At 47.6% G+C, this 24,294-nt stretch overlaps 2 protein-coding genes across 2 annotated transcripts in view; one reads left to right on the top strand and one right to left on the bottom strand.

The window, feature by feature from the left end:
- Nucleotides 1–19,127, top strand: part of PSMB7 (proteasome 20S subunit beta 7) — a 60,419-nt gene extending 41,292 nt beyond the window's left edge. The window contains exons 7-8 of the mRNA XM_036107902.2: nt 15,833–15,984; nt 18,850–19,127. Coding sequence (XP_035963795.1) covers nt 15,833–15,984; nt 18,850–18,961 — 264 coding nt within the window. The 3' untranslated portion in view covers nt 18,962–19,127. The remainder of the gene's footprint in view (nt 1–15,832; nt 15,985–18,849) is intronic.
- A 1,033-nt stretch (nt 19,128–20,160) lies between these two features.
- NEK6 (NIMA related kinase 6) overlaps nt 20,161–24,294 on the bottom strand; it is an 84,153-nt gene continuing 80,019 nt past the window's right edge. The window contains exon 10 of the mRNA XM_036107903.2: nt 20,161–21,786. Within this exon, the coding sequence (XP_035963796.1) occupies nt 21,676–21,786 (111 nt within the window). The 3' untranslated portion in view covers nt 20,161–21,675. The remainder of the gene's footprint in view (nt 21,787–24,294) is intronic.

Below are 24,294 nucleotides of genomic sequence, written 5' to 3'. Positions count from 1 at the left end.
AGCTCCTTTAACGTATAATATTTTCATAATATTTCATCCATGTTGTAGCATGTGTTGTTACTTCATTCCTTTTTATGGTTTAATAATATTTCATTGTGTGGACATACCACCTTTTATTTACCCATTCATTAGTTGATGGACATTTGGATTGTTTTCGCTATTTTGAATAATGATGCTGTGAACATTTGTGTACAAGTTTTTGTGTGGACATGCATTGTCATTTCTCTTGTCAATCCCTTGGAGTGGGGTTGCTGGGTCATATGGTAACTCTGTGTTTAACCTTTTGAGGGTCTGGTTTCCAAAGTGACCGGGTCACTAGATGTGCGTTAGATATAGTAAGTTGCGTCTTTATTGTTGGATCAAAAACATGTATTACTTTTCCTCAATAATTTTCTCTCTGGTTGTATTTAAAGTAGTAGGTTTTTTTTAAGATTTTATTTATTTGTTTGTTTATTTGAGAGAGAGTGAGAGTGCGAGCGTGAGCCGGGGGAAGAGCAGAGGGAGAGGGACAAGCAGACTCTGTGCTCAGCTCGATCCCATGACCCTGAGATCATGACCTGAGCTGAAATCAAGAATCGGACGCTTAACTGACTGAGCCACCCATGCGCCCCAGCATTAGTTTTTTTCTTTTTTTTTTTTTAAGAGATGTCAGAACCCAAAATTATAATCCCGGGGGCCCAGTGTAGGATTTTTCTTAAGTAGTGATTTCCAGTGGTGTTAAACAGTTAATTTTAGAAATGAACAGGTACTGAGGTTGGCGTTATGATTCCATGGGTGATTCGGAGCATCACTTTTAACCTTTAGAATAGATGATGATGATAAGACCCTGTTGATGGTTAGAGCTTTTCACCAGACCCGATATTTTGAGTTGTCCCGCATTTACAAAGTGAGTTTTTTCTCCTGAGTTGGAGCCCACTTAGTGAGCCAACTTTGGAGAGGCAGGAAAGGACTTCTTGAGTTAAAGTTTATTCCCTTGGATCTTTTCCTTTTTTGATGTTTTCTAAGGCAGATGGGAGTTTTCTTTGGTCTTTCTCCTGATAATTCAAGAGCAGGACTTTGCTCCCTCTATACAGAGTTTGGAATTTCACAAGTAATTGCTTCTTTCTCTCTGATTCTGTAGGACTCCTTCATCTTCCTGACTTAGGAATGGCCACTTCAGTGTCTGTTCGTCTGGCTGAGTCTTGTGTGTCTTCCGTATCTGTCTTCAGACCCTCAGTTAATGGTGTTGGCTGACTATTGTTCCAACTCTTGCCATTTTATTCTGCCTCTGATACAAGTTGAAGTTCAAAGTGGGGTATTTTGGGGAAGGGGCAAAGAAAATTTTAGAAAGTGTCTTAATTCTTCCCATTTAGTTTCAGGAAATAAAAGGGGATTAGATGGGAGGAGACCCAGCAAGAAAGGTATGGTTTACCAAAATCTCCAGTGAGCTAGGAATGGATTCCTCTTAGAATTCAAGTGTCAGCAGATCTGAGGGAAGTGACCCGGTGTAAAATTCGAAGTCCTCTCCCGCCAGGTCTTTGCGGCACGCTGGAAGGACTACAGATGCTACGCTGCCATAGTCACCGGCTTGGGCAATTCTTTGTTGGTTTTTCTGCCACAAATCTTTCTCTGCAGAATTTTTTTTCACTCTCTGCTATGTACACACTGAATTTCATTTTCTTGTAAAGTCAATATGTAATCAATCAGCAGGTACTTACTGGGTACCAGCTGAATGCGAGGCATTGCACTATTCTCGGTGCTGCGATCCAGAGGTGGTATTGCAGGAGGCCATTCTGTATGACGGTGGAAATTCCTTATACAGCTATGGGCAAAGTAGATTGAAAAGGAGGGATTATTTTACTCTGTGGTAGATAGGTAATTATTTATGATGCATTTCTTTGGAGCAGGTGTTCCCATTTGAAATGTTTTCACTTTACATATTTCCTATAACTGAGAAAGGGGGAAATACTCCATGTAGGAGAAATATTTCACGAAGTATATTGCTTGCTGCACCTGTGGCAAAGAGCCAGCAGGCAAAATGTAACTTCTTTGTGACCAGCAACTCTTTAATCAGAGAGAGGCAAGAGCTAGATTCCAGTGTTGAATAGAAATAAATGTTTGGTGACTTTCAACTATATGGGTAGAATTAAAAGGAAGTTAGTTTTGTTAATAATATAATATTCTACATCACGATATCAAAGAGAAAATGAACTTCTTTATCCATCTCTTACCACATTGGTCATAGTGGTAGGGGTCTCAGGGACATAATTTAAGACACTAAAAATGTCCCCTTTATCTGCGTTGCCTTTTTCTGTTACTCAAGCAAGCCAGGCCGAGACTGGACTGCCACAGCTCCTTGGGAAAAGAAATAAAAGATACGCTTTTATTATTCACTGATTTCATTACATCCTGGAACTCTTATTTTGTAAAAATTTTGAATCATAACCACTTATTGAACAGTGGCTTTCAGGAGAAGAGGGACCCCCCCCCCCCGCCCCCGCCGAATTTCACTGTCAGAAGTAAGGCTCTGTATCAGGAATCCAAGAGGTCGTCTGTGGTTAGAGGCTGGCAGCTCTTAAACAAGGGATTTCCACTTTCTCGTATAGAGGTTAGAGAAATACAAGAAATGAAATATAGGACTGAGTGTTATTGGATGGTAGCTTAGGATCTTATAAGTTTTGCCTTGGCAGGTAATTTGGCATAAATTGTTAATGTAAATCTGGGTTAGTGGTGGAGATGTTATTTTAGTAAAAAAGATAAACTGCTGATTAATTCAGCATAGAACTCAATTACAAATTGAAAGTGTCTCTGCGGGACTCCCGGACCCTAAAGACAGCAGATGTTGAATTGATACTCCAGCATATTTCACAGTGGTATGAAATATTAACATGGTTTATTGTATTTGTGTGGGGTGTGATACCAGAAAGGGGGGGTGGTGGGCACATGGGTGTGCACAGCAGCCACACGTCACACGTTGGCTAACACACGCTCACGTGTGATGAAGAATCGTAGGGAAGTTGCTTCTTTTTTTAAAATGAAATAGCTCTGTGGAAAAATTAAGTGTAAAATACCACTTGGGGCTAAATATTTAAATGTGGTGCCTGTGGTCGTTTATGTTCTACCTGTAAATGAACATAAAATAAAAATGGTAAACTTATGTAAGATATTTAAGTGTTAAATGGGACCACTGCTGCAAGAAAAGGGGGAACTTGAGCATTTGATCTGTATTTCAATAACTGTCAGCTTTCATGGGCTGGGAAGTTTTCCTGGGCTGCTGTACTATTTTTACCTTCTGATCTAGAACATATGGTAATTTAATAATGCCCCTGTAATTTGCACAGGCAGAGAAGTTTTGTTTCACAGTTTTCATAGATCTGTATCAACTCAAGGGGGGGAAAAGTCGGCAAATATGATGTATCAGAAGATCTGAATAAATGGAACTGCCAATATTTGAAGGGTTTAGCAATTTTTAAGAGGCGTGAGAATAAAGTTGGCTTAGATGAGATATTTCAAAGCCATTACTACAATTATGACAGGTTTTTTTTTTCTTTTTTGCATCACAGCCTCGTCTAGATTTTGCTAGCTGAAGTAAAAACTGTTCCAAAAATAGCCAAATGATTATGGTCAGAAGGAACATAGCCTGGATACCTTCTGCTGTTATAAAGGCTTTAAAAAATGGTGCTTTCTCAAAAACATCAAAATTGGCAAAGGCAGAAGGGCAGCGGGTGAAGAAACCAGAAGTTTCTTGGTACCTACATCACCAGAAGAACATCTTTTATATCCCCATTGAGTCTCCATGAGAGCCTTTATAAACTGTTGAGAGGTGGTATCATTCAGAGATGTGAGGGGTGGCCTTCTGTTCCATTCACCTCAGTTGTACTGATCTCCACCTGGGTGCCAAGGTCTGTGCCTGGTTATGAGCCATGGTCCCTCCCTTGGTAACATTTACGACTTAGTGGGGTGGACCGGCCTACCAGCACCTATTGAAAGTGCAGTGTGAAAAGCACAAGAAGGTACATCTGTTGGGGGGCGCAGAGGTAATACAGAAGGGAATTATGGAATCTGTCTGGGGACTTTCAGATGGCCTCAAAGCGCACGTGACTCCTCCCTTGAATTTTTTTTGTCCTAGGGTTTGAGGAAGGGGTGGGACAGGGAGGCTGCAGCAAAGGAGAGACCAGGGGGCATCACATCATGTACAGAGGTGCGGGGCTGGGGCGGGGTCGGGGGGAGCTCCTGCTTTTTTTCTCAGTGTGTAACCCTGGAAGTTTGGACAGCTGAACATATTCGGAAATAGGAAAACGAAACTCCAGACGGTGTCCAGAGTTGTCTGGGTGGTCATTTCCTGAGTCGGAGTGGCCTTTTAATTAGCATCCACTCTTCAGTGTGGGATAAGGCCGAGCTTAGCATCCCTGTCCCTCCGTGTGAATATTTAGGTTAGAAAGCTGCCACGTTCCATTAGAGGTGGTTGTGTTTCGGCCGTGGGTGCAGGAGCCATGCAGACTTTTCAGATGTCCTTTGAGATTTCCGTTGCAGTGTGATTGGGAGGTGCTGGTACTTAGTGTGTTGTGCATGGTGGGATGTGAGCTTACCTGCTGTAATGAGACCCCAGCCGCATACCTCAGGAAGGGAGTTAAAGTTTTAACCTTAACAGATGATGTTACTTGTGGGTTTCTCTGAGGTCATTTAGACTACTCTCCCCTAACCCTGAAATGGTGTAGGAACAAAAATAAGAAAATGATGCGAAGTTGTGCTAAATTGACATTTTAAAATTCCACCCAGTAGTACAGATTTTGGAAACTCTCTGCAGCTGCCAGTGTACAGAGCCCAGTCACACCTGGAATGGTTGTCACCCTGTCATCATGTCGGAATCTAGTTTTTCTAAACTTGGAACTGTGACGATACCAGGAGATCGAAAAGATTTAAGGGCACATTTAACTCTGATTCCTTGACAAATACATTGGTTTCTTTTAACTCAGATAAATTGAATTGGGGTGACAGCAGCATAAACAGGGCGTGATGGAAAGTGCATGCATGGGCTTTGAAGAGGTCTGGGCGTGAGGATTGATTTTTGCCTCTGGTGTAACCCCAGTTTATAAAACCCTAAGCCTCATTCGCAACGTGGGCTTAAGTCAGTACTTGAGAGGATTGTTAGTAAATTGTACTCAGGCTTAACAAAAGTTCTCTTATCATCTGACTACTTCTTGCCCCAAAATGTCAGAAGAAAATTAAAGCGCACTTGCCTTTCTTGGTCAGTTTTAGTTAAGATTTACAATCAACAAATGGCCTGATGGGAAAATTCAGTTAAATGGTATCTTCTTTATTGATATACAAGGTGGTCGAAAAACAATTTGACTCATCCTGTTTGCTGAGAGGTTTTATCCATGTATTGTAGGGAAATGCAAACATTTGAATGTGGTACTGATGCAGTGAATTGATGGGCTATTGCTTTGGGGTTTGATGAGTGTACATTCTACATCAGAGAGATCCATCAGCATGTTCTTAGTTTTACCAAATGTTAACAAGCATGATGAATTGATGGAATGATTGAGTAGCATTATGTAAGCGGTATACTTGCAAATTTGAAGAATTTTAGAGGTCAGCTACTTTAAAAAGGTAAACCCATGAGTGGGTTCATCTGTTACACCTAAGGACTAGACGAGCATCATTAGTGATTTTGGAAACTAGTTATATGGAGGCTCTGTTGTCTTGAGTGAAAAAACAAAAAACCATGGGCTTTTGAGTCAGACAGAACTCTGTAGAATCTCAGACTTTCCAGTTGTTGGCCGTGTGCCTTTGGGTTAGTCATTTTCCCTCTCTGAGCCTTTGTTTCCTGGATTTGTAAAATGGACATAATGGGTCATTCCTACCTTAAAGGGTTATTTGGAATAGTGAGTGGAAGAAGTGGAAGAATGTACTTGGCACAGGGCCTGCACACAGTAACCTAAGTTCTTTTTCTGCCTTCTTGTAGGATATAATTTCTAATGAAATATACTAAGTGAAAATGTGCCACTTAGTACGGTCCTTATTGGCATGGCAGTAAATTCTGTATGAAACGTGTTCATGTGAACACAGGGTTTTATGGCATCATTTTGAATTTCATTTTTAGTATAGGGGCTACTCTCATAATTGATTTGCTTTGAGTTGGGGGTTGAAAAAACAGTACTGAGTTATGATCAGGTGCCCCTTGTGTTGGTAGTTCTGCAAGAGTTAGTCTTTTGGTAATGGTGTTTGTGAATGTGAGAGAAAGGGGAGAATTGGATCAGGTTAGCACCCATCATGGATTTCCTGCATACCAGCACTGTGCTAGCAGTTTCTGTGGTGCATAGAGGGCTTTGTTTAATCCTCATGACCACCCCGGTGCCACATGGTTTCAGGCCTCTTCTGCAGATGAGGAAATTGGGACTTAAAAATGTTGACTTTACAACCAGGGTCACATAGTTCCTGAGTAACAGGACTTGGATCTCCTAGGTCTTCGTTCTCTTCAATTCTTTTGCTTCTGCTGCCTCCTCCCTCCTCCCCCCAGCCCCACCACTGCAGTCATATTGTGAATATATCCATCAGCTCCAGAAGTTTCTTTGTGCCCCTTTGGGAGGCACCCCCGTTCTTCACAAGAACCTTAAGTAACTGAGGGGGCATCTGAAGGCTGCGTGTGTGCCTGGGATCCCAGGAAGAGGTGACCAGCCAGAGGCCTCATGGAGAAGTGTCCAAGTTGGTAGCACCTCACGATCTCCACTCCCCTCTTTCCCCCTCTCCCCCCCATCTGCTCTCTGCTTGTCTGCTTTACTTAGGTCTGTTCACTTCTACTTTCTCATAACTTTACTTTGCAATGGCCAAAACCCTCATGAGCACGATTTTCCCTTAGAATTTCCTTACATTCTTTTGGCTCTTGCCCCCATAGTTAACCAACCCCTTACATTCTTTCTACCACACTCCAGAGGCAGACAGGCATAGGTTGAGAGCCCCTGCCACCAATGAAATGGCATTTACAAGTTGGCACATGTTTTGGGTTTTTCCAAAACAGCAGCTTCCACTGGCTCTGCTCTGCCTTTATCTTGTCCCTTTTTGGTGACACCCGTTAGAGCGCCTACCGCACAACCTTACCAGTGTCTGGAACATGTAATTAAGTTAATCATTGCCTCCTATCAACCTACCAGAAAAACAGCTGCCCAGAAATTATAAAAGGCCTTTCTGTGATGGCTGGGTTTGTTGAGAGTTGGGTCAGTGCCTGGGACTGATGCTGGACGTCCAGGCGGCACCTTCCACCTCCCGTCTCCTGCACTCCCACCTGACCCTCGCTCCCTCCTTGCCGCACGGGCCTCCCAGTCCTGTTGATGGTCCTCCTGCCCGCCCCTGCTGGCCCTCCACCGTCTCCCTGGGAACATTGTAATCCCCTGCTCTCCTCTCATCTGCCTTGGGCCTTTCCTCCTCTCCTGCCTCCAGGTTACAGTTTCATAAAGCACAAATCTAACTACCTCATTCGCCAGCTTAAAATTCTCCACTTGCTCCCATGCAGGGCTCCCTGTATGGCCGATGAGGTTCTCTGGTATTCATTCAGCCGCACCTTTCTCCTTCCCGTCATCACGGTTTTACTCCTTCTGTCACTTCTGCCCCTTGGCTTGGCTGCCATATACTTGTATGTCACGGTTCAGCCTTGTCTTCATCACCTGTGCCCCATGAGATCTCTGTACCCCTCTAGTTCTACCATCAGGCCTGCCTCTTAAGACCTCTTACCACATTGTAGTGAGCTTTTCTTCCTGTTTCCCTTCTGGACTCCACACTCTTCGGGGCAAGGTCTTTGTCTGTTGGGACCTTATTCCCAGCGATGAGCAGTGTCTGCAGAGCACATTAGGATCAGAGCATTAGTACATGTTTGCTGAACTAAGCTGGCCTGTACATTTCTTTCAGGGGTTTTGTATCATGTGAAACTTGCTTCATATGTGGCTTTAAACTTCCTCAAACAAAGGTGCTCTATACTTCCATGGATCTCCTTCTAGTCCTTTCTAATCCTTGTGAGGCTGTAGAAGCAGGTTCGTGCAGTGTAACCTAGTGCCCACAATAACCTTCCCACACGTCCCCTGCCCTCAGCCCTGCTTTCTGTCCTCCAGATGTGAGTGTGGCTCTTCTTTTTCATCTCTGTTGTGACCCAAGGAACACATTTACTTCATTTCCCCCCCTCTGTTTTCACCTCCAGGAATTTATTGGCAGAGTTATCACTGACCGCTGGAGAGAGAGAAATATTACGAAGATCTTATTACTACCTGGGGCAGCTTGGTTTTCATTTGGAGGATTGTTGAGCATATTTCTTACTCTTTCTTTAAACCTAGTGCTGTTTTTTTCTCTGATTATATTTGATTCACTGCAGCCTTGGAAATATATATTTGTATACACATATGCTGTGAACGCTGATTTCTTCTTCTTGTGGAAAGCAATATGTTCCTGTCTCTCTTGGTCCTTTTCCCTCTGGAAGCTTAGGTGTTTTTCCTTCCATTCGGTGTCTCAGAATCCAGCAAGACCTCTTACCCACCACCAGTTTTCCTGTGGCAGGGTACGAAGATGGGCTTCGGTGAGACAGGGCCCTACCCCGGCACTGATCCCCAACTCCCACTCAGACCCAGCCGTGCGCCCTCAGTGCGTCAGCCAGCCATTCTAGAGCCTCAGTTTCCTCTGCTCACAGGCGGTGAGGAGGTTTAAATAAGTAACATAAGCATTTGGCACAGACCCAGAGGATGTGGTTGGGTGTCCCCTGTTCTCTCACACCCTGGCCTCTTTCCTTCTGCCGTAGAACTTGCTCACAATTCTGTTTGTAAAGTCCATGTGTCAGGGACATACCTGTCCCCTTATTCCTCCTAACAGCCCCTGGACAGAGGCATTGTCTCTGTTCTTCCAGCGGGCAGCCCATGGCTCCTGGAGCTCAGCACTGTGTCCATCAGTGCCCCAGCTATGCTGCTCTTTTCTTTTTCTGTGGCAGCTGTTTCTGGCCCATCGTGGCTCTGTAGCCTCAGCCGTCTCCTCTCCTGGCCCTGAGTTATGATCAGGCTTTTGCATCCTTCTGTGATCTGGCACGGGCCAAGCTGGCAGTGGCGTGGTTGGCAGTTCCTTGACCGTGAACACCCTCTCCTGTCCCTTCTGAAAACCCCTTAGATCACTCCTGCACACGCAGCAGCTTTGCCCTTCTTTATTTGCATCGCCCAGATCCTGGGTGCCAGAAGCTATAGGGGATGGAAGTGGCAGTGCCCTCTAGACCTTAAAGACACAGTCACTACTTCACTCCCCACTCTGGGCACACTGAGCACCAGCTGCACCTCAGTTACACCTCACGGTTCCCAGGTGTTCACACCGGCAGGCCGTGTTTACCCAGACCGCTCAAGCCAAAACCAAAACTCAGACACCTTCGCTTTTGTCACACAGCCCAGTCTGAAAAAATATTAAATTAACCTTTCCCACTGTAAAATATGTGGCCACACATGGGATACATCACGTCTGTTCCAGAGTGCAGGAAGCATTCTGCTTGCGGGGGGAATGTTTTAAACACTTTTTTGAGCTCTTTAAATTTTATTCAACCATCAGCCACGAATGACTCCTTCAGGCCGCATCAGTGGCGTAGGCAGAACCTCAGCGTGTCCACAGGCCACTACGGGACACTGTGTTTAAACCTTCCTCGCAAGCGTTTACCTGTCTTGGAGTGCTCTTGGTCCCTGCTCCCCAGCTGGGGCTGGTGCACTTTTGGAACTACGCCTTTTGGTATGATCCGTCTTGTAACTCGTTTCACCTTTCAATTTGGCAAAGCCAGGAATGCATTTGAGGTTGATGGTTCATGTTTTCATTTGTTGACATCCACGCCAAGCCACATGCTAGCTGCCTGGGGTACAAGAAGGGAGATGGGGTGGTTTGGGTCCTCTTGTTAGAGCCCAAACTCTTTGTCACACCCAGACTTCTAATCTGCTCTGCTGCAGATCATCAGAGCAATAGTATTTTTTTGCTATTTCAAATCAAAGTGACAAAAGATAATGCAGGGTTTTCAAGATGAATTTGGACTGCTTCCGTTCTCGTTGGCTAAAACTCTTAGTTTTTAGTAAAGGAGCAAACCATTGTGAACTAAATGGTCATTGCAGATTTCATAGCAACTAGGAGAACTGATGGGAGCTGTGAGAGGGTCCGGCTGTGGTGCTGCCCCCATCTCTCTTGCCCTGGAGCGGAGGGCCGAGAGCACTGTCCCCTGACTCCCGGTATGACGGTGGGACGGAAGGCAGAGGGATGCATCTGCAGTGCCCCAGAGGACAGTAGAGCCAGGGGAGCTCTGTCCTTCATGAAAAAGGCTGTTTCTTCTTTTTTCAGCTCCTTTAATGCCAGCGCCTCAGCTGCATACATGGGCTATATTTTCCAGCCAATAACCAATTTTATTTCTTTTTAATTTCTTTAAAAAATTTTAGATACAAGTCAGTTGTTTTAAATGACTTGCCATACACACGTATTTTCACATTCCAAAGCTGTACCTAAAATAGTATGTTAGGTTTTCCATCAAATGCATATTTAATGTTTTGCCTGCCCCTAATGTAAGTAAAACACTGTTGAGAATGCATAACTGAATGGTGGAACATGGAGGGTTTATTGAAAGAGTATTAATTTGATGCTGAACTATCCAGAGTGCCCATTGGTTGGGGCACCTACATTTTACTCTGGTGACATTCCCCATCTAAAAATCACTTAAGTGAGAAGAGAAATTCAATTGTAGCTGTAGACAAGAATAATGTGGAAAAGTTTCTTTGCAGTACTATTTTGGACCTGCACCATAGTGGATGCCGAGGTAATCTATCAGTTTGTGAGTGTCTACAAAATGCAACTCTCTAGATAACAGGTTTAAAGTAAAGATTTAATACAGTCTCCATCTCCTATGATGTTGCAGTGACAGTTTAAAACTCATTCTCTAAATCTCAGCAGACTTTATAGCTAGCAGTGGGCCAATATAAAGTTTAATAGCATTACAACACATAAATCATCTTTTAAAGATGCTACTAGTAGCTCCAATATTAAATGCAGACAATCGCCTGTGTTATAAATAATTTATCAAACACCATTTCAGATTAGCCTTCCATGCTGAGTTATTTATTTTAGCCTTTTCTGTACGATTCCTAAGGCACTTTTTGAAAGATCCATTACTGGTCAGTTTAATGAACTTGGGGGTCTGTTTTGTCCCCTCAAGCACTCGGGTACAGCTGTGGTGACCATTACATGGCCGACGTGGACCTCTTTGTGCCTTTTACAAGTGCTGCCCATTTGTCATGTAGCGGTAAATGGAGCTGCACATTGGAGTCCAGGGACACATTGCGCGATGCAGTGATGGAGACAAACAGATAGCTCTATAAAGTGCTGCTTGTCACAGCTGACGTGCACTCCAGTACATCACTCTTATTGTAATCTCATTTAAGAAGCAGGGGTGGCCCGGGGGACTGATATTCCCAGTTAGTTTGGTCTTTGTAGCCATAAAGCAGGAAGTGCTCCTTTTATATTCTCTGAACTTTTAGGGAGTGTGCTTTTTGCTTGGATTAATTATTATAGGAACTTCTTTGACAGAACTGTGTGCAGATTTGTCAGCATGTTTGTCTGGACCTTCTCCTGGCCTGGGGTTGGGTACGGGCAGTCACCGCTTCGAGATAAATTTTGTGTCAGTGCTTCCAGGAGCCCTTTGGCTTGCTTTCTTAAATGAGTTACCTTTTATTAAGCAACAGCTCTGTGCCAGGCACTATAATAGGTGCTTTCTGTACCTTATTGCTAATTCTTGCAGCAGTCCTTTGGGAAATCCTAATTTATCATCACTGTCCTACAGGGGAGGAGAGTGAATTCGGAGAGGTGAAGTGACTTGCCCAAGGTTGCACAGCAGTAAGTAGGAAACGGGATTCAGACCCAGTCTGCCTCCACATCTGCCAGATTAACTTTTAATCACTAGGCGGTGATATTTTGGCTGAGTGTCTCAAGGTAAAAGGAAGCAGCCATTGGGCCAGAGGGCCATTTTTCTGGTAGCCAAGATGAGTCCTGCTGGTCTGTGTGCACACTGAATCCAAGTTCCCTTGTGACTCGCAGCGTAAATCCATAGCAGCTGGCCGGGGGAGGACGCCGGCCTGGCAGTGGGCAACAGCGTGGCACCTGGGTCTGCTCAGCTGGGGCCACGGGCTCTGCAGGGCCCTCGTCAGAGCCCCTCGGTAGCAGCTGTCCCCCGGGCAGATGCTGCTCAGAACTCGGGTCACCCCGCAGCTTCCAGAAAAGGGAGGTGCAATTTCCCTAGGAAGAAGGAATCCTAAAGGAAGGAACAATGCTTCCTGCATTTATTGTGGGCCAGAGACAGATAAAAATGTGGTGTTTTCCCCATCTCTTGCGTTCAGTTGGTGGTTCTTCTCGATGGTTTTCTTAAATATTTGGGAGAACGTGTTAAAGACAAGAGTTGTTTAATTGTGAAACTCCACTATAAAGAAAACACAGTATGAATATGCCCAGTAGCATATTTGCATATGAGTCTAGAATTCTGAGTGTGGAAATACGCTGGTAAAAGATAGTGTTTGGCATACGAAGCATTTCCTGGAACACAGTAGGTGTCTCTGAATATTTGTTGAAGACATTATGTAAGTAATGGGTAGACAGTAGAGCCTTGGTAAATTTTCACTGTTTGCCTTTTGAGGGTTTTTGCTAGGGGTGGGATATGCGAAATAAGACATGGGTTTTGTTTTGTTTTGTTTTGTTTTTAAGATTTATTTATTTATTTGAGAGAGAGAGAGAGAGTGAGTGCTAGCAGGCGGGGGAGGAGCAGAGGGAGAAGGAGAGAGAATCTCAGGCAGGCTCCCTGTTGAGTGCAGAGCCCGGCGCAGGGCTTGATCTCATGACCTGGATATCATGACCTGAGCTGAAATCGAGTTGTACACTTAACCAACTGAACCACCCAGGGGTCCCAAGACATGGGTTTTTAATATTGATCTCTGCCATATTACATTGTAGAAATGTTTAAGTGGTGTCTATGGGCAATTTGGGACACTCAGTGCTGCCCCCACCTCTGTTACGGAAAAGACAGTTGGAGGAACCGCCCATTGGCCCAAAGACTAATTGGCAACCACCGTCCACTTGCCCAGGTTCTGAAGATCCTAGGTGATTGAGGAGTGACATACCCTGAATCAGGGAACTGCTGTCCACTGTCCCCAACTCACTAAGGAGCCCCCAGCTGAGACAGGTTACTTGTGAGCTGGTGTGGTGCTGTGGCATTCTGGCTCTGGAGCCCAGTGGACCTGTTTTACGGTTTACTAGCTTGGTGACCTTGGGTAAGTCATTCACTCTCTCAGCTATAGTTTCTGACAGTACTAACTTCAGAAGATGGTTGAGGGCAGAGGTAAAAATGATAATCAGTATGCCTAACTCAGTACTTGGCACATTGCGGTAGGTGCTCAATAAGGTTCATTCAGTTTCATAACATTGAGTCCTGTGTCTATGAGATGAGGGTGGGATTGGAAAAACGATCAGAGACTTGTTGAGATTTTCTTCCTTAAGGAATCGGTGGGGAGGAAAGGAATTTAAAAGGTGTGTTTTCCCAATTTTTAAAAGCCTTTTACACTTAACAGCACATAACGATAATTTTATGAATAAATCAAGCTATACATAATACAAAATTTTTGTACATTTTTAATTTTTATAAGTTCATCTATTCACATTACAGAATATTTGCAAAATAGGGGAAGATTCGCCTGTGATTTGTGCACTGTCGGTATCTGTGTGCCCAGTTTCATTGACGGATATTAGATATGCATGTCTGAGATCATGTGTGTATCTCCGTTTCCTCGGCGTCTTCTTCCATCTCCGTCCCCAAACATAGAACGATTTGGGGAATTTCAGTCTGCAGTCCTAAGTGCAGCCAGCAGGGTTTGTGACATCTACTAGGTACTGTTGGCTGGCTCAAGGCACCAGCAGCAGTGATGTCAAAGCAAAGAAGATCATTAAACAGAGAAGGGAAAGGAAGAGGAGAGGGTAGGGTGGGTGAGGAGCAGGGGAATAAGGAGGGTGCCCCTACACATGCACGCGCGCACACACACACACGCGTGTGTGTGTGCGCAAATCTAGAATCTTTAAATAAGAGAAACAAGTTAGAGTGAGGCTGTGTCCGTTAAGTTACGGTTGGGTTTTGTCTGTATGGTAGCAGCCATCTCCTCTAAGATGGTTTCTTTGCTTCCACCTTCACTGGCTTTTGGCCCCTTGGGCGCCCCAAGAGAGAATTCCTGATTGGAGGATCCTGTTTGAATGAGTTCTCACGGGGCTGTATGTGCACAAGAGAATAACCAGCTCCGTTGGCCCAACGTAGGTGCCACTCAGAAAGTGAAAAAACCTGGTAAGTTAAAGATCAGATTAACCCCCTAGCTCCTACTGCTGGGTTGCTGAGGATCCCACTTCCAGCAGAGCCGTCTCAATCCTTCTCCGAGTCTGTAGAGGGCGCTCATGTCACTGGAATCCCACTTCCTGGCTTAGGGCAGGCAGAGGAGCAGGAACCCTGAGTGGCTCAGATCTTCTCACAACAGAAAGTCAGCAAATCTGCCCTTTGATGATCTCAGGCTGGACTTTGGGGCGGGGAGTCATGTTTCTCAAAGAGTGGTAGATGAGCTCTTTAGTTCAGCTTGCATATTTGTGGACTCTAAAGCACTGGCGAATGGGGAAAGGGCAGCACTCTCTTCCTTGGGAGAATGGTTCATTTTTTTCCTTGTTGCCTAAAGAGCTTGTACGTGGTGCTCCCCAGTCCCCCCCTGCTGCTTCACTACCTGCGTTCGGTTTTACTGCCCTGCTTTGTGCGTGCCTGGTGCATGGCCTGCCTTGCAGCCCCCTCCCTGAAGCGTCGCTGACCCCGCCAGTGTTTCCACAGCTCCCTCTCACACCGCATTGTAGTTACGTGGGGCTGATACCCCTACTGGACTCTCAACCCCTACAGGGCAGAGACCTTGGGGCCTCATCCCTCTCTGTAGCTCTACCTCCTAGCATAGGACCCGACATATGAAAGGCCTTCTTGAATCAGAAATGAATGAATCCACCTTTTCACAAGTAACTGTTGTTGACTTAGACTTGCTTCTAAAAGGAGAAGTACAAGAGAGAATGATTCAAGGGAAGGAATCACTGTAAGTGAACATGTAGGCTCTTTAGTAGAAGGCAAAAGATTCTCTTGGACAAGAGGTCCCATCCTTGGCTTTGCCACCATTTTGCTAGAACTGTAACGTTTTGGTGTTAGTTTTTCCCCCTGATACGACATCTTCATTATGTCACCTGAAAGCAGGTTCTAACCATTATTGAACATTTTTGATCAGGGGTTAGCAAACTATAACCCGTGGGCCAAATGTGGCTCTCCACCTATTTTTGTTGATAAAGTTTTTTTGGCACACAGCCACATGCATGTGCTTATACATTGTCTGTGGCTGTTCTGTGCTACTGTGACTGAGTTGAGTAGTTACGACAGAGACAGTATATCTAACAAAGCCTAAGATGTTTAGTACCCGGCCCTTTACAAGAAAAGTTTACTGGCCCCTGTTTTAGATGATAAATTGCTCCCTGTCGGCCCAGAGTCCTCAGTCATGCAGTGATTATCTGATGTGAAGCAGCGTTTTGAAAGAAGGGATGCATGCAGAAAGGGTTTAAAAGACCTGGTTCCTGCACTTACTAGCTGAGGAACCTTCGGCAGGTTGTTCTGGTACTTTGAGACCTTTTCTTCATCTATCAAACGGGCATTGAAAACGTCTGCCTCACCCGTGATTCTGCGCACTGCTCGTGAGAGCACTTCGTGGATGTCAAGAGCCGCCCTCCCAGCGACTGTGGCCGTGATCGTTGCCATTCTCTTTCTCAGGAGGAGGAAGCCAAGAAGCTGGTGAGTGAAGCCATTGCAGCTGGCATCTTCAACGACCTGGGATCTGGAAGTAACATTGATCTCTGTGTCATCAGCAAGAGCAAGCTGGACTTCCTCCGCCCGTACTCAGTGCCCAACAAGAAGGGGACTAGGTAAGTGAAGGAGACGAAATTCTGCCTGTGTCCCCCGATTCCCGCAGCCACGCCTGATCTCTCCATGGCATTTAGACAAGGTTTTCTTGATTGTTACCCGGTGAAGTAAGGCCAGTGTCCCCAAGCCGGCCTTACACACAGACCTTCGAGTCCTTATTTGCTTTATGATTTGGGTTGCTGTCAGGTATAGAAGAGTGATTTTACTTGTAAAATGTTGATGGGAGAGGTAGAGCAGGGCCCAAAAGAGAGTCCTAGCCTGGGGGTTTGTGGGGGAGAGATTCGAATCACCTGCTATTCTTTCTCTAGTCTCTTAAAGAATCCCCTGAATTACCGTATGAAATTCCACGAGAAGCATTTTTCAGGGAAACCAGCCCGTAGCTTTTCTCAGAGTGGTCTAGGAGTCCCGAGCGGTTATAAACTAGGGGTTAGGAGTCTTTAAAGTTAGCCTGGGGTGATCCCTGGTGCCTCCTGCTCTCCAGGGAGCCGTGCTGTTCCACCCGGGGCATATGCCGAGCAGGCCGTGTGTCTCAGTGGCGTGGCCCAGGCTCAGAGAGGGGACAGGGTTCTAGCCGGTTTGCTGACTAGAACTGGAAGGTTTCCAGCCCTCGTGACTGGTGTGTGCAGATGAGCTGCTCATTTGCAGTCTCGCATGGTTGTCCAGCTGTTTGGCCATCCTCTGGCTCCTGACCTCTTCCGCGGGCCTGACAGCTCAAGATGGGGCTCCCGAGCTCTGCTTCCAGCTGCACTCATGTGAATGTGGCACAGCAGGATTTACAAACTCCACCACTTCCCGTGCAGCCCCATAGCGAGGCCAGAGTGTAGCAAGCACATCACCTTCTGGAATGCTTCCTTTAACTCTCACTGCATATACCCACATTCCAAATCAGGAGTAATTCCAAGGAAAGAGTAGAACATTGAGAGCCAGCACTGCACTCAGCACTGTGGGAACTCAGTGTGCTCGCAGCAGGTAGGAGAGTTCTGGCTCGGGCTGGGGAGAGGTCATTGCCTGGCATGGTGACTTTGGGCCCGTCAGTCTCCTAGTCTTTGAAATGATGGAGCTAGGTAGGTGAACAACCCGTGGCGTACCTGGGCTTTGAGCTGGAAAGGAAACCACCTTTCAGGCCTGGGGCTCTGCCGGGGGAGCTCCCTGACGCCTGGGTCCCCCATTACACGCAAGATGCCGCAGGAGCTGAGAGTTCAGGGAGGAGGACGTGGTTACGCTCCATCCAGACAGAACAGGTCCTGGGTGAGGATTCTGGAAGCCACATTTGAGCCACTGAAAAGTAGTATTTGTGTAGGACAGGAACCTGTGTTCAGCAGTAGCGCATCTTAATTCTTTGGGACATTGTCCGTCATCTGTAAAAGAGACTGTAAACCCACAAGAAGAGACACAGAACGACCCTGTTGGCTAGTTCTGAAGATTCAGTGAGCTGGTAAGAGGGGCTCGGCCCGTGGCAGGTGTGCGCTGGGCCCCGCGGCAACGCCGCACACTCTGGAACCTCACCGTCCTCTTTCCTGCCAGAGGCTGACCGGTGGGGCGCGGCCTGGGGTAGGGGAACCTTTCCCAGAGTGGGCAGTCAGGCTGGGGGCAGAGATTCGGCCTGGGCGTGTGTGGACCCAGCCCTGCACCTTCCTGTTGGCTGCTCTGCTGCCAGCCTGCCGCAGCCCTGCTTTGGAGAAGCCCTCCCTGCCTGCCGACACCAGGATGGTGAGGCTCTTGGGTGTCTGAGCCTCCCCCAGATGTGGCGGTTCAGATGAGTTGGGCACACAGGAGTCGCTTGGGGCATCGGGCTCCAAGACGACCAAGCTGCCAAGGGTCCAGTCTGGGGGAAGGAGCCAGATCTTCACACCTGCAGGGGAGGGGCGGGGCACACCTTGAGAAGGTGCTGCTGCTGAGTGTGGTGGGGCCCGATGGCTGAGCGGAAATGAGGCCAGCCGTTTGCTGCACGAGCTCCTGGATTTCTGCAGAACTCGGACGTCGCCCACTTTTTCCTGCTTCCTACTCCCTGCTCCCTGTTTGAGCACCAGTGCCCATTTGAGGGGCTGATTTTCAAGGAGCACGTGGTCACGGCATAGCTAACAGCCTTCTGTTAGTCCGCGCCAGATTGACAGAAGTAATGTCCCAGCTGGGGAAGGACCAGAGGAACAGTTGGATTTGTACTGCTGTTTGACGATATTGTAATTCCTGGCCCCAGTGTGAGAATTAGCAGCTCAGATGTGGCTCTTACAGCTGCTTGTGCTCAGAGAAACCACTGTCAAGAGTCACTCCGAGAGAAGGTGTGGGGCGTGACCTTGGGGACCCGCTGCACCGCCGCAGGGAGCAGCTAACCCTTCTCAAGGCTCGAGAGTGTAGTCTAGAGTGACAAGACCAGGGTCCGGCTGCGGGTCATTTTTATACTGTTTCTGCTTCCACGTGTTTTTAATGTTTAAGGTAACAATTAAGTCATCCTTGTTTCTACACAAGAGAAGGGTGATGACAGCCTAACAAAAGGGTCCACTTCCTGCTGATACTGAAGGGTGCTTTTGGGGAGTTGAAGCTCGAAGGCAAATGACCAAGTGCTTTCCAGCATCTTCTGGGGAGGGTGAGGTGGAGAAGGAAATGTGAGGGCCCATTAAGTGCCAGGTGCTCTATCTGAGTGCTTTTAGGGTGCACATCTACCAGGCGCCCCTATTTTGTAGCCCTGGAGCACTGGGGAGAGTGAGCCTTGGGGCAGTTGAGTCCCCCCAAGGTCACAGAGCTGGGAATCAGGAGAGCCAGGCTCTGAGTGCAGTCTGCTTGCTGCCTTGCCTGAGTACTTGTCCCTCTCTCCAGGCCTCTGTTGGGCCCCTTGAGGGGATCCTAACTCTGCTTTTTTCTCCCACTAGGTTTGGCCGGTACAGGTGTGAGAAAGGGACCACTGCAGTCCTCACTGAAAAAGTCACCGCCCTGGAAATCGAGGTGCTGGAAGAAACAGTTCAAACAATGGACACTTCCTGAATGGTGTCCATGGAGTACCTGGGCTTCGAGCAGGATGGGAATCACCCTGATGGGCTGATTAGTGCTCTACAGGATGGGGGGTGGGGGGCAGTGGCGGCTCCCCCATAAGACCTTCATTTGGCGCAGTGTCTGCTGAATGAGACCCAATAAAAAAATGAAAACCGGATTGAATGGCTGAGGTCTGGAGGTTGTGTGATTCTTTGGCCACTAAGGCTCATCGATGTGCCCCTCCCCCCTTCAGGATATTAATCCCTCCCCCAGTGCCCGTCTGCGTTCACACAGGTGTTAAGAGCAACGTAACCCTCCTCCTAAAAGCAGGTGAGGCCTCGTCTGTCGCGGAAGTCAGATGAACCTTTCTACCCACCCCCTGTGCTAACTTTTTCTCTTTGTTCGGGGTGGTCCCAGGTTTTCTTGTTTTGTGTTGCTTTTTTAGAGTGAAGGCAGCGCAACCTTTTACCTCAGCAGCCAAGTAGGAAACAAGGAGAGACCTCAGTTCTAAGTACCAGGACAAAGCAGGTAGGTGGACGGCTGGCTTCGCCGCAGCCGCGTAGAACTGCGTGAACTGCTCGTTGGCCAGTTTCACAGAAGTCGCAGGAGTGCTTGGGGCTTTACCGTTTGTGGTAATTAGGATACCGTCATTTCACAAGCACTCAGGCCTGGTGAACGGCTGAAATTTCACGCCTCCAGAGGGTCCTGGTGAGCAGAGTTGCTCTCATGGTGTTGAACAGAGGCGGTGTGCAGAGAGCAAGTTCATCCGCGTCTGTGGCTGATTCTGCCACGGGTGACACGGTAGAGGCTCTGAGAGCCGTAAGCAGAGTATGGGCAAAAAAATCTGTGTGGAATCAGAAAAACTTTTAGTGGCAAGTGCTAGGCAGGAGATAGGGCCTTGACTGTCCCCCAGAGATAGCATGGCTGGGGTACACGGCAAAGAGTCCCAGCACCATGATCTTCCAGAGTGAACACACTCTTGGGGCAGCCGCCCTTGTTAAATCGCAAGGAGTGGGGTAGGGAGAACAATGGAATTATTTAGGGCAGCGTCCTGGCCGACGATTATCAAAATTATCTGGGGAGCTTAAAAAAATTCCAAGATTACTCAGAATGTCTGGGGCCTGAGAAATTGTGTTTTTAAAGGCGCCTGGGGAAATTGTGCTGTCACATGAAGCTGTTTTAAAGTTGTGAACTGTACTCACTCACAGAAGTGACCCCTCTTACCCCATTTTATTTCAAACATGGAGAACAAGTACAAAGCAAAGGTTGCATCTGAAGAAAATGTCTCAAACCCGACAGGGTTACAGTAGAACAGAGTTCACACATGGAAACAGAGCAGTGGCCCAGCCCAAGTCCTTTATCCCCAGGGAGGCCTGGGCCCCTGGTCAGCAAGTTGGCAGCAATCAGAGCACCTGACCGGAACGCTGCGTGGGCGGGCATGTCTCTATCTGGAGGGCTGAACTGTCACCAAGTCGATGGGTGACAACTTAGACCATTTGAGGATTAACTTGAGTAGAAAAGCAGAATTCAAACTATTTCCTTCAGAGCTTGAGTTTTCCTTAAGTTCACATTTATAAATTAGTCTTCACAGTTAATCCTATTTGGGAACAAGAAATAAATGAACATAGTTCTGGTTTCCTATGCATATAATGTAGCTGTACGTTAATTCTTGACTTACATGGTCCATGGACTTCAGTTTTGTGAAGGGGTGGGTGAGTGGCTACCATTTTTGGATCATCTGCAATGTGCTGGGTCACTTGCCTATTTTATTTCCAATTCTGCCAGCAAGGCTGAAGGTAGATACTATTAGTCCCATTTTACAGATGAGGAAACTAAGGCTCAGAGAGGCTGAGAGAGTCGCCCGGGGTCATGGTAGGCAGTTGCAGAACCAGAACCTGGTACAGAGGACGGCCTGAGGGCATGGTTTATATTTCTATTTTTGGTATCCCGTGCTTCCTTCCCACAGAGGAGAACGCCTAACACTATTAAATGAACTGCCGGCCTTCCAGCAGGTGGTGGAGGGAGGGCTTGAGGCGCCTGGGACCGAGCAGGTGCTCAGGAGGGGAGGGCTGAGCGGGGCTGCACAGAAAACACCCCTGGCTCACGAAATACCGGTTGCCTTCTGAAACTCTGTGCCAGATGCTGGGTTCTCCTCATCGTCATTCATCATGTTATAAACGTAGATAAAAATATTAGGAAAATCTCCACTCTACTTTAAAAAAATTATTTCCATTTTATGCTTTTACAACAGAGCAAGCACACAGCTTGATTTTTTTGAAAAGATTCTAAGAGCTAAACTGAACTTGCTATAACCAATTTGAAAGGCTCACGACAAGTCACACAGTCTCCTGCAATTCTCCTGTTCTTATAAACCTTGACAGGTCACTGAAGGAATTATCCTAAAGATTCACATTACAATCCAGATACAAGGGGTACGTCGGTGGCTCGCCGAACCACTCGCCCTTGGTAACAAGCCAGCTGAGATTGTCCACAAACAGTTTAAAGAAAGGACTTTCGAATGTGACCACCAGTGACCCTGTGACCAGTGCCCCTCCCCCCAGCTGCTCTGCATTCAGCACCTGCTGTGAAGCCCGGGGTCCCCTCTGGGGAACCCGCCGAACCCTCTTGTCTTAGTTGATGATCTAGGCTACCAGGCGGCCACTTCGGAGAGAAGACTCAAGTAAGGCAAAGTGGTGCGGCTCTGAGAAGGCGTGCTGCGTCCACGTTCAGGTGCTGGAAGTCCACACGTGCATCTGTTTGGCGACCTGGTGCACATAGCCGATGTCGGGTCTCTGGTTGGGGTCGGGGTAGATGCACATGCTGACCAGTTCTCGTAACTGTAAGGGCGAGAACGGCGTGTTATTTTTCAGGAGACAGCCTCGTGGAGGCCCCCGCGCCCTCACGGCTACGGAGGGGAGGCCCGGCACGCGGGTGAGCGACGGGTGGGCAGTCACAGCCAGCACCGGTGCTAGGCCCGTCTGGCCGCAAGGCCACACCTTGAGACCCCGTGAGTGGCTCTGTCCAAACAGTTGTGAACTTCCAGCTGCCCACACGTGTGTGTGCGTGCGTGCGCGCATGCTGTCAGTCATGCAGATACCCAAACCAGAGGACAAAACTCAAGGCAAGGGCTTATTGATCATAATAAATGCATTAACATGCAGCAGGGCTGCAGTCTGCCCACCCCCTGGCCTCTTTATTGTGCGCATGAAAGACGGAGCTTTTAATTATACAGACACTGAAGGCTGCTCCCGCCTCGGGCTGGGGGAGGGGCGCCTTGAGCCTCTGATCGCCTCCGTTCTTCTGATAGCCAGAGTGCCAATTATTTTAATGGTAATTAAAATAATGACCTTAAAAAGCCTACATCTTCACTTGCATCACTGGGCTCACTGCAATTTTTTCATTTAAATACCTGGTGCTGGAGGGGCTGGCCGGCCCTGCGGGGTGGGGGTGGGAGGGCAGCAGCAGAGAGAGGGTTGGTCCTGAATGAGAGGGCTCACGTGGACTCGGTGACCATGCTCAGGAGTCTGGGGAGGGTGGAGGGGTCAGGTGGGGGCCCCGGGGCTACTGTCCACGCTCCGTGTTTCACACCTGAGCTGCTTCAGGCTGCAAACGAGGTTTCCCTGGGTCAGACGTGAGCTTCCCTCCAACCTGTGTGCTGCCTTTTTGGGATTCCACTGCTTTATAAGCACTGGGAAGCCCCTGGACAGGCAGCTGCGGCTGGGCCCGTGGCCGGCCTGAACACTCCTGGAGTCTGAGGTTGCCCGTGATGAGACAATACTTTTAGGAACCTTACAGTATTCAGGGGAAGGCAGCAGTAGTTGGACAAGTTCATGGACCCAAGAAAAACGGATGAAGGTAAAGTCACTGTGACTCCCAATTACTCAGTGAGTAGATCGCGCAGTTGGCAGTAAGAGCATGTTTGAAAACTTCAGAAACGAAGAGAAAAACAATAAAGTGCCTTTTATACCCCTTTCTAAGAGGCGATGTAAACTTCAAAAGTGAGGTGTGCTGAGCAACTCCAGTGCTAAGAAGCACCTCTCACTTCCTAACACACAGCCTAGAAACACTGAATGTAACTGGTGAAAGCGGGATGCTCTGGGGAGTACGAGGTCACAGAGTTGGAGTGACTGACTCGAGAGAGAAGGGGGCTGAGGGCTTTATGCAGATTCATTTCATTTCAGCTTCTATTAGGCAGAGATTACGGTTCCCATTTATAGGTAGGAAACGGGCACAGAGAAGTTTTGATTTGCTCCAAGTTCCAAGTCTGTGCTTCTTTAAAAAGGTGAGAAAAGAAAAACTAAATGCAGCTATTAACTGGTTAAGAGATCTATTAGCTTGACCTTTCCTGCCAACTTCCACTCCAGAGCATAAGTACTTCCTTCGAGGAGACACAGAAGAACTTTGTAAGCCGCTGAGGCAAAAGCCATGACAGAGCGTGCACTGAACAACCCTCTAGGAATGTGTCCTCCCCACCCTCACTCTCCGTCCTCTGGGAGTCTGCGAAGCCAGTGAGCGTGGCGGTAAGTACGAAGGCTGCCAAGAGAAGGGTGGCTGATGACCCTTTTGGTTGGCCTGCCTAGACACAGCGTGAGGACACACTGGGAGACCCGGTCTCTGCAGCCCAAGCCCCTCGTGGACAATGGCTGCTCCTTCCAGGGCCTTCAGAGCCTTAAGGATTGGGACTGCAGCAAGCTGCCCAGGGGGCGCCTCAGCGCAGCTGGACCACTGGCTACTGAGGAGGATGGCACAGTGGCTGGGTGCAGGATCTCTGGGTTCAAATCCTGCCTTCACCACTTGTGAGTTACGTGACTTTGGGCAAGTTACGTTAACCTATCTGTGTCTCAGTTTCCTCGGTAAAATGGAGGTGGGGGAGGACTCAACGGTGGGTCACAAATGTGAGCTGTTACCCTGCCACAGTAGCCTGTGGTCCTGCAGGGTGGGCCCAGGGAGGTCTCGGAGTCCCCTCCACATCCGCTAGGGTGGCCCCTGACAGACCATTGATGGTTGGCACAGAGTGTTTACCCGGCTGGTGGCTCCTTTTGGTGGCTTTGGGGTCAATGTCAGCCTGGTGCTAAGCTGAGCACGTCACATGCATGAGCTAATCCTTACACTGACCCTGGGAGACAGCCTCTAGGATTATCCCCATGTTACAGATGAGGAGACTGAGGCTCCGAAAAGTTCACTGACTCACCCAAGAACAGGGAAGGGAGTATATTAAATGTACACATTTGCCTGCACCCTTAGTCATGCTGTGTGGTAAGCCTGTCGTTTCGTCTGCGCATTTTATTCACAGAGGTGAAATTTAGCCCTATTTTCCAGAAGACGGCACTGAGGAAGGGGATATG

Source organism: Halichoerus grypus, chromosome 14 (assembly GCF_964656455.1).
Source record: "Halichoerus grypus chromosome 14, mHalGry1.hap1.1, whole genome shotgun sequence".
Taxonomy (NCBI): Eukaryota; Metazoa; Chordata; class Mammalia; order Carnivora; family Phocidae; genus Halichoerus; species Halichoerus grypus.
This window is presented reverse-complemented; position numbering and strand designations above follow the sequence as displayed.